Source organism: Cyprinodon variegatus, unplaced genomic scaffold (genome assembly GCF_000732505.1).
Source record: "Cyprinodon variegatus isolate N-32 unplaced genomic scaffold, C_variegatus-1.0 Scaffold1486, whole genome shotgun sequence".
NCBI lineage: Eukaryota > Metazoa > Chordata > Actinopteri > Cyprinodontiformes > Cyprinodontidae > Cyprinodon > Cyprinodon variegatus.
The window spans coordinates 36,807-46,254 of record NW_015151939.1 but is presented as its reverse complement, the minus strand read 5'-3'; the positions used below and the strand labels follow the sequence as shown (position 1 = coordinate 46,254).

General features: G+C 37.6%; 1 protein-coding gene across 1 annotated transcript; it reads left to right on the top strand.

Moving 5' to 3' along the window:
• The first annotated feature begins 4,883 nt into the window (after positions 1-4,883).
• Positions 4,884-9,434, top strand: LOC107103603 (V-set domain-containing T-cell activation inhibitor 1-like). The gene is made up of 6 exons (XM_015403375.1): positions 4,884-4,985; positions 5,887-6,204; positions 7,941-8,213; positions 8,354-8,445; positions 8,606-8,685; positions 8,784-9,434. Exons 1-6 carry the CDS (start codon positions 4,901-4,903, stop codon positions 8,908-8,910), a joined length of 975 nt encoding a protein of 324 aa, XP_015258861.1. The 5' UTR covers positions 4,884-4,900; the 3' UTR covers positions 8,911-9,434.
• The last annotated feature ends 14 nt before the right edge of the window (positions 9,435-9,448 follow it).

Below are 9,448 nucleotides of genomic sequence, written 5' to 3'. Positions count from 1 at the left end.
GAACATCATAAATGGTAAGAACCAGAAAGGTTTAGATTACAAACTCTAAATGAAACAAAATCCATTGAAATAAACCACATTACAATGTTTAGTCAATTTCTTGTTTCGGATTGTTTGGCCCAGGAGAACTAGATATGAGCAGAGGAAGCTAATGCCGGTAGAAAACCTGTAGAATATCTCTTTTTTGTTGTGTCATGTGTTATGCTATGAGAAAAGGAAAAGCAGATCATGTTTATGAGTAAAACTATACAGCAACAGAAACCTGGCTAAGAGGAGCCAGGATCAAGCTTAGAGGAAGCACTTGATCGCAGTGTTGGATCAAAGTCAAATCACAGTCACGTTATAAGCAAACCATCCAGGTCTTTGACTCAAGAATGTGCTGGACCCAAGTGATTGTTACTCTGACAGTAGTGTGATGGCTGTTTCCTCATCTACTTAAATATATAGCTCATAGGGGTTAGAAATGGTGATAATTAGAAGCGCTAAATGCCTTGGGTGTGAAAATAGCCTAATTTTATAACAAAACAAAGTAGTAAATAAAGTAGTAGACATTCATGCTACACATAAAACATATTCTGAGTTTTGTTTATGTATGTGGTGTCTGTGTATGCAAATTATTTAAAACCTCTAGTGCAAATGTTTTTGTTTTTAATTTTTCTTAAATTTCTTTCTGTTCTAGATGGCGGGAGTAACACTGCTGGCATTGTTGTAGGAGTGATTTTTGGAATAATAATGCTCCTAATATGTCCATGTGTGGTAATTTGTTGTCGAAGACGGGTAAAAAAATTTTTTTCTCATATTTTCTATTCAAATTTTTGTTCATATATTTTTCTTCTTCAATGAAATGAAATTGATCTTTTATGATCTTTTAACTCCTTTACAGTGTTGATGACGGATGCGGAATTAATCCTTCAAATTCTTTCACATCAATGACTCTCAACTAGTAAATAACAGTTTAAGTGGTGAAGACACTGCAAAGCAGCTGAACCATAGTGTGTCTCCTAATCTACCCTTTAAGACTGCACTGATCAGCTATTCCTGGTGTTCTCAGACATTTTAACACACCATCATAGACATGTCATGCACCAGCATGTCTTAAAACCACACCAATCATCCCTTAAAAAACAACAAAAACAAGGACCCCAGGACTAAATAATCCATCCAACTGATCGCTTTGGTAATGTGGTCTTAAAGCATTACAGACCTACTTCACTGCTGTTTGCCTACAGTGCTTTATGGAAGCAGTAAACATGGCTCCTTACTGCATCCTGTATCAGCTGAGCTTCCAAGGAACCTCCCTGGTTTTGAACACCAGCTCTGCTTGCCAACATCATCCCAGCTCTGCAGCAGGACAAGCTCTCCCAGCTGATCATGCCTGACTCTACCAGCACATGGATCACAGACTTCCTGACAGACATCAATCAGTATGTGAAGCCAGGGAAACAGGTCTCTAATTATAGAGCACTCAAAGGCAGATACCGTTTGGGTATAAATTTAGATCCTCCAGAGGAAGCTAGCTGGAGAGAGGATCTGGATTTTTTTTCAAAGACCTGTTACCTTGTGTCTGAAACTTGGAGGATGGACACTAAAAACTCAAAAAAGGGTAATTTCCAACATCTGTAATCAGAGGTGCTGATGGCAGCCGCCCAGCTGATATTTCTCTCCAGGATGAGATCACAGCCAAACAGAACCAGGCCAGATGAAGCTAATACGAGAAAAATCTGAGAGAACATAAATTTAGGGGTTGAACAAATAAATATTGCATAATTGGAGAACAGAGATGGAATATAGCAGACTGATATTGTTGTTTTATTTTGGCAGCCATTTTGTTCAATTGTTTAATGTTCCTTTGAGTTCATGTAATGTTTCACACTTTATATGTCTCCATTTTCGATTATATTTTAAGTCAACGTCATGTTGGTTTATGTTTTTTTTTCTTTTGTTTGTTTTTTTGCCATTATGTTTTTTATTCTATTTTCAGTTGAAGGATTTTAGAGCAGCTTACATCTTCAGGTTTCTCTCCTAGCTGTAAGTAATTACTCTATATTAAAACTTGGGAATGTTATACTTAATAGAAACATATTAAATTTGAAAAATAAACAAAAACACCCACCCAAACACAGATTTTATATTTTGAATGTAGTGCTTATCCAATTTTACCTGATTTATCATAATTCAGTTAAAGACCAATCATTTTCTCACTTTCCTCGAACCCTAATATACCTGAGGGTGCAGTTTTTTTTCCGAGCGTCAATCATCATTTGAACCAATTAAACAGCCGAGATAAACTGAGGTTCCTCACAGTTGCTAAACACACTATGTTTAACAGCAGTATGAATAATATTGGTTTCAAATCTATGATGCTGCCCTAATGCACCTGTCAAACTTTAATGTACGTATTTTACACTTAAATTATTTACCTCTAATGAGTTTTCTTGATAAATAAAATAAAAGTTATAAATGTATAAAACACCATAGCTAGTTATTGGTCATAGTGATCTTTAGATTCCCCTAAAAACAGGGTATGAGATGCTTTGGAAATACAATCATCAAGAAGACCGTCATCTCAGTAGTCACAGCTTACCACTGTTTATTTGCATCCTATGTTTTATCTTTAAACTTTGTATAAAGTCTGACTGCCTGAGTGAAAGTGGTTGCTACTGGTAAGACAAATATTTATATGTATTTTTGAATAAAATTTTTGACAAACTAGTAAATATTTCAACCTCATTTGTTCTGAAAAAAAGTAAGGAATTATAATAATGTTGCAGTAAAATGAGCTGATTTTTAAAACAAACAAGTGATTAATAGAGACTATCATCTTACCTTGGACTGGAATGGAATGATAAGAGATTACCGTAATTTTCAGACTATAAGCTGCTACTTTTTCCCCATTTTCCGACCTAGCGGCTTATATAACGATGCAGCTTAACTCTGGACTTTTACAGCTAATGGCCACTAGGGTAATACCTAAATCTATGGATTTTACCATCCACCATGTTGACGTCACATTTGCTTCAACACACAAGTACGGTGGCGGCGCGCTACCATGCTCTCCGGAAGAAGACTTCTACCGCGAGTGGTACGAGACAGAACGACAGCGATAAAGACGGACATTGCGAGCGCAAGAAAGTTTGTGTTAAACATAAAAAATCTGCAGCTTATAGTCCGGAGCGGCTTGTATATGTACAAATCATGCAATTTAGCTTCTGCGGCTTATATTCAGGTGCGGCTAATAGTCCGAAAATTATGGTATCTTTCCTTTGTATTCCAATGAAATGTAATAAACAGGTAAATCTGGTATCCTGATCATAAATAATTGTTATTATAAGAAAAACATGTTTAAAACAGCGTGCCAATGGTAAATGTGCACCACATAGACCTTCAAGGTGGAAGGTCACCACCCCTGGTCCAACAACCCTTAAGACATGACAGACCTGGTCTGGAGGAATATACAGGTGTGCACATGTATTACAAGTATATTAGCAGAATGTTGTTTTGGTTAAAGGAGATCTCATGTTAGACATTTACATCTTATGGTGCACTTCTTGCCTTCACCAGTGTATTTCATTGACTGTCCTGCCACACGTTTCAATCTAAAAAAACTTACATGGAGAGAAAAGACAGAAGAAATTTACGGATACAGTTCCTTTAGTCTTTGGCGCTCAGACCTCGGCAGGAAACATAGCGCTGAATGTTGATTGACATGCATGAACAGGAGTAAAGAACAGGGCTGTTTCCCCCAAGGCATGAAACTGATGGTGGAGTGGAGATAGATGAAGTTGGTCAGTCTGTAGACTGCTGGTTAGCGAGACGGTCTACTGAGCTTTATGGGGAGATCCAGATGATTGCGTGAGCTGATACTAGAGCTTCACCCAGGGACCTGGAAGATGGAAGTCCAGTTTGGAAAACACAGGTTGAAAGAACCTGTCCATGATGAGCAAGCATGAAGGAACAGTAGAGAGGAAAAACTCTTGGTTGGGAAGAAACCTCTGGCAGAATCAGGCTCAACATGGAGGTTTTCTGCCGGACCGGTTAAGATGAGACAGGGAACACAGTAAGAGTCAGGGAGGAATGACACTCTGATGAAGCTTTAGCTACAATGGTGGAGGAGGGGCTGTAGGCGGGTTAAACGGGGTCATCTGAATGGAGTCAACCACTGCCTGCGCACTAGGAGCAGAAGAGTTGCAGATCTGAGGCCTTTTAAGATGGAGTTTTGATGCCAATTGGCTTTCGTGGAGGTGTGGTTCAAAGCTGATTGGCTGTCTCGTAGGCGAATAAAGGTGAGTAATCAGTTTATTCAGTTGAACTAGTTTACTGCTCAAAGCAACCAAAGCAGAAGATTACATTTGCATTATTTCTGGTTTGTAATGTGCAGACATATTGCAGTCAGGTAAAAAAAAAATTATAGAAAAAATTCTACGATTCTGTTCTTCTCAGCCCCAACAACACCAAGCAAGAAATATAAAATGCGCCAAGTGGACTAGAACCATGTGAAATAGAGCTCAAGCTGAACTAACATGTTTAGCATTACATTCTATGAGCTCTTTCTAAAACTTCCTGTGATCCAACAGTATTCATTTATGTCTTGATTTTCTGAGAAAGCGCTCTTATTCTAATGTGAAAATGAAAAAAACTGTCCTATAACTTCATATAAAATAACAAATTTATATGGTTGGGAAAGCTCCCAGAGATTTATATATTTTTTTTTTGTTCTCTTCTGAGAAATCTGAGCACAGAAAACAGAGATTAAACTTTTATGTTTTTGTTTCCTTGTATGTCAGTGTTTGTGTTTGTTCCTGGAGAATTAACAGGTGTGTTTTCATGATACCAGTTCAGTGAGATGCTTCAAATTTCTGTCACACCTTTTTTGTTTTTACATCGGCTCAGCAGTCGGCTGATGATGTCGATCAGGACGATGGCAGAGCTAAAGTGTGTCGTGTTTTGGGGAATTGTAACGTTATTCTGGACCCTCTGCAGAGGAGGTGAGTGACACATTTAGAGGAAGATTGATTTTAATTCAGCTTTATTACCCTTTACTGGGCTATTAAAATTTACACAGAGCTGTAGGAGAGAGAAAGATGGATCAGAAGTCCAGAGATCAACTCATTGATCTCTGAAGGGATCAAATGGTTCTAGCTATATTCAAAACAAGCGACTGGATTAAAATGTTTGAGGATTAAGAGGTTTTTCAAAAATCTTTTAAAACTATTTTCTTATGTTATAATTTGAATGAATGACAGGGTGAGCATAAAAACATTTTTTTTAAATAACTGATAAATATCCATCATAAGTAAAACAGTAAAAGTTTGTATGATTGCAGTCGTTTTACAAAAGTTTGAGAATTTCTTTTTGCAAATTTCGACATTTAGTTTAAAATAGAATATATTTTTTATAGAAGTTGAGGAATAGTTTTATTGCCTGGTTTGCTGTAGAGAAATAAAACGTTAACATCTTTATGCTTAGAAGTCACAGATTACAGTAGAATACATTATATTATATTTTAAACCGACCACATTTACAGCGATAAAACAGAAACTACAGCCAGGTGAACCAGAGCATGAGTCACCCAGCAAACAGAACTAGTTTGAACACATTCCTTCATCCTTACACAGCAAACGCAACGGAAATGACTTTAATACAAACCAAAACTGCAAAGGCTATGAGGTCACACTTTTGTTTACATCATTTTTTTTATTCTGCCTGAAAAAAATAAAAAATATAAACCTACTGTTGACTCTTCTGTTCTGTATTTTCAGCAGAATTTTCATTGAACTCTACTTAGTCTATAGTGTTATGAAGAATCATTACTTATTCTCTCTTCTTATTCTGCCCACAGATACTTTATACATATGCTTTCAATCCCATTCTCTTTGACTTTGACAGAAACTGAGGTGTCCTGTGTTTTCAATGAGACCTGCGTCTTACCGTGCAGCTTCCAGTCCACCAGTAACCCAACCATCCACTGGACTCATTTGACAGCAGAAGAATCATTGGTTCATTCTTACTATGACCATAAAGACCAAGTTGAACATCAGAACCAAAACTTCAGAGGCAGAACGTTTCTGATTGGGAACCAGGTCTCCTCTGGAAACGCCTCTCTGCTGCTGACAGGTGTGAAGATTCAGGATGAGGGCAGATACAAGTGCAACATCAGCAGCCCAGGAGGAACCAAGCTGTTTTTCATCAATGTAACGGTGGACGGTAGGACAGACACAGAGTTATTTCACCTTTCCCACATTTTCATATCGTAAATATTAGGGCAGTGGTGGTCTAGTGATCAGGGTATAGAGCTTGGAATCCTGAGGTTCTGAGTTTGAGCCCCACTGCCACAGACACTCTGGGTCCCTGAACAAGACCCTTAACCCCACACTGCTCCCTGGGCGCCCAACACTGGCAGCCCACTGCTCCCCAAGGGATGGGTTAAATGCAGAGGAAGATTTCTCCAATGTAAGATCAATAAAGTTCAATTCAATTATTAAATCCAAAGAAGAGAGAAAAAACTTGTGTGATTAAGTCTTAGGTCAGTAATTTCTTTAGCCTTTTATTTAAATTAAACGGTCATGCAGTCCTTACAGCTGTTACTGTGGACTGTGAGGCTACTGATGTTATGAGAGATAAATATATTGATATTCACATCTATTTTTCAAAACAACACAATCTGTAGTAGCTCATCCTGATTTAAATCAGACCAATTGTTTCCTGTTTCAGGTCAGACAGGGTTAAATACGTAATTTAGATTCAGTAAAATCCCAAATGATATGATAATTTAGTAACATTTCCTCAGTACTTGGCAGGAGGGGGGATTTACCATTAGGCAATACTAGGCAGTTGCCAATGGCCCCGAGTTCCTAGGGGCCCCATTAAACTCTGTTTACATGTATGGTTATTTAAAATTATTCCTTATTTGTTTACATTTATTAGGTTTTTCATAAAAATCCATTCGTTAAAATAACATTAGAACATATTCAGTGTATCTCAGCCCCCCCCTCTTCAGTTTCCACCACACTGAATCAGTCCATTTGCTGTACATGTGCAGAAAGGTCCATCCAGACAGCAGCAAACCATTTGAAAACAAACGATACGAAGACCAGTGTTGCAAACTCAGCGCTTTTGTCATTATATTTAGCGACTTTTCAGACCCCTCTAGCACTTTGATTTAAAAAAAGTACCAAGTGCCAAATCTAGCAGCTTTTTTCTGCTAGTGGAGACTTTGGCGACAACATATAAAAGCAGCGAACTCTGCTCTCCAGAGCAAGTAGATTGGTAATCCCACCTCCTGCTCTCCTCTATCATGTCTGCTGTCATGAATCATGCGGCTATTATTTCATAAAAATGAAAAATGGAGAACAGATAAGCAGATCATGACTTTTCTACAGAGAAAAGAAGGACTGGGTTATTTACTTTTGTTTGAAAAAACAGGAAGGAGCAATTTCTTTTAAGAAAATAAATATACATTTGGTAATCCTCCCTGATATACTGTAGATCTGGAAAAGTTTAATCTGATGACTGTTAAAATAAAATTAGCATATAAACTTTACTTATATAGCACTTTGTTTTTAATTCAACATTTAAACACTATCACAATAATATTTCAATTTAAAAATACTTTATATATTGTGTATATATTATACATTAATTTTGCACTTGGAATTAATAATTTAAATAAATTATTAGTATTAATAAAGAAATTAGCTATAAAGAGAGAGAGAAATACATTAATTATAAATAAGGAGGAGATTGTTATTAGATGAGAACACTGGAAATAAAAGAACACTGTGTGATTAGGAAGATAAAACAAGTTAGCAGAACTTTTCAAAAATCAGAAAAGTGATATTTCTTTTCATATTTTTATACTTTTATCAAAAATAAATCCCTAGATGAGATCTGTATCATTTTGTGAAAACAGCAGGTTAAACAAAAAAGCTTTGATTTTGCAGCTCCAGTGAAAACAGTCCACCTCCAGCAAACAGAAAACAGGATCACCTGCAGCGCAGATGGGATCTACCCTGAACCCCAACTGACCTGGTCCACCATCCCTCCGACCAACATGCTGCTCAGGAGCTCGACAACGGTCCGCCTGACCGAACAGCAGCTTCACAACATCAGCAGCCTTCTGATAGTTCCTGACAACACGAATCTGACCTACAGCTGCACCATCAGGACTCGGTGGAACAATAAGACGGCCAGTCTGGGGAAACAGGAGAAGACAAGTAAATATAAATATAAACAGTCATTAAGCTGTTTGTAAACAAAAAAAAAACAAATCAAATCCAAAGATCTAGAAGCAAACCTCAGTTGTTCTGTTTTCTATCTGATACAAAGAAAATAATTTCTTTTTTTGTTCGTTCAGATACAGGTAGAGGGATTGCAATAGTTGCTGTAGTCATTTTGGTGACGGTATCAATGAGCCTGGTGCCATGTTTTGCCGAAAAATTAAAAAAGGTAAGGTTGCTTTGCATTTTTTCCTCTTTTAATTTAAAAGTTAACATCTATTAGCATCTAAAAACAGCTAATTATTGGATGGTAAAGGGATGAAGAGCTGTATTTCTATTGATTAAGTTCCTGAAGCGCCACTAAGCTAAGTTTTTGCTTCTCCCATCAGCTCTGGGAATCCAAATGCTCTAATAAAAAGAAGATCTTGAAAACAGAAGAACTGGAGTGTGAAACAAGCATCATTCAGGCGTAAATATACAAGCACTGCACTAGTGTATTTTCCCAGCACAAATAGCTTTTTAAACTTTATGTCTTAAACATGCTGTTCACTCTTTATCATTTTGCAGGACTGAACTGAATGCAGTAACCAGTATGGAAAAAGGCTCCTCGTCTCCCGGCACAGAGAAACCAAATAAGTGTGAATTCTACATAAGTAGAGATGAAGACGAGCTGGCCTCCTCCCTGGGAACTTAGGGTTGAAGGAGATTTTAGGCTTTTGATAGCAGCTTTAGGGAAACGTCAAGAGCTTTGGTTGATTTGGTTCAGAGCTCAGCATGGATGCATCAGCTGGATTAAGTCTGATTGATCCATGTCTACAAAAACCTCCTCGCCATGACAGAGGAAAGAGAAAACTTTAATCAATGAGTCAAACAGACACTGATCCTGCAAGGTTACAGCACCTCATTTCTCTGCTCCAACACGCCTGATTCTAGTGAGTCAGCATTAACATTCAAGGAGAAGAATCCTCCTTCTAAGTGTGATCCACCTGCTGTAATATAAAAGCCCTGCAGTGGACGGTGAGGGGATCTGAAACGGTGCTTTGAGGATTCCTGACTTCTGTCCAGGAGAGAGATACTGCAGGAGAACGGTGGTGAACGTTGAGAATAAACTTCTCGAACCCTCTAAAACATTTTGACGTGCTGTCTTCTGACAAACACTATCAGAACCAGAAAAGTTTTCTACTTCAGACTGGTGTTAATATTAGGTCTGTTATATTATTGCACTTAATATG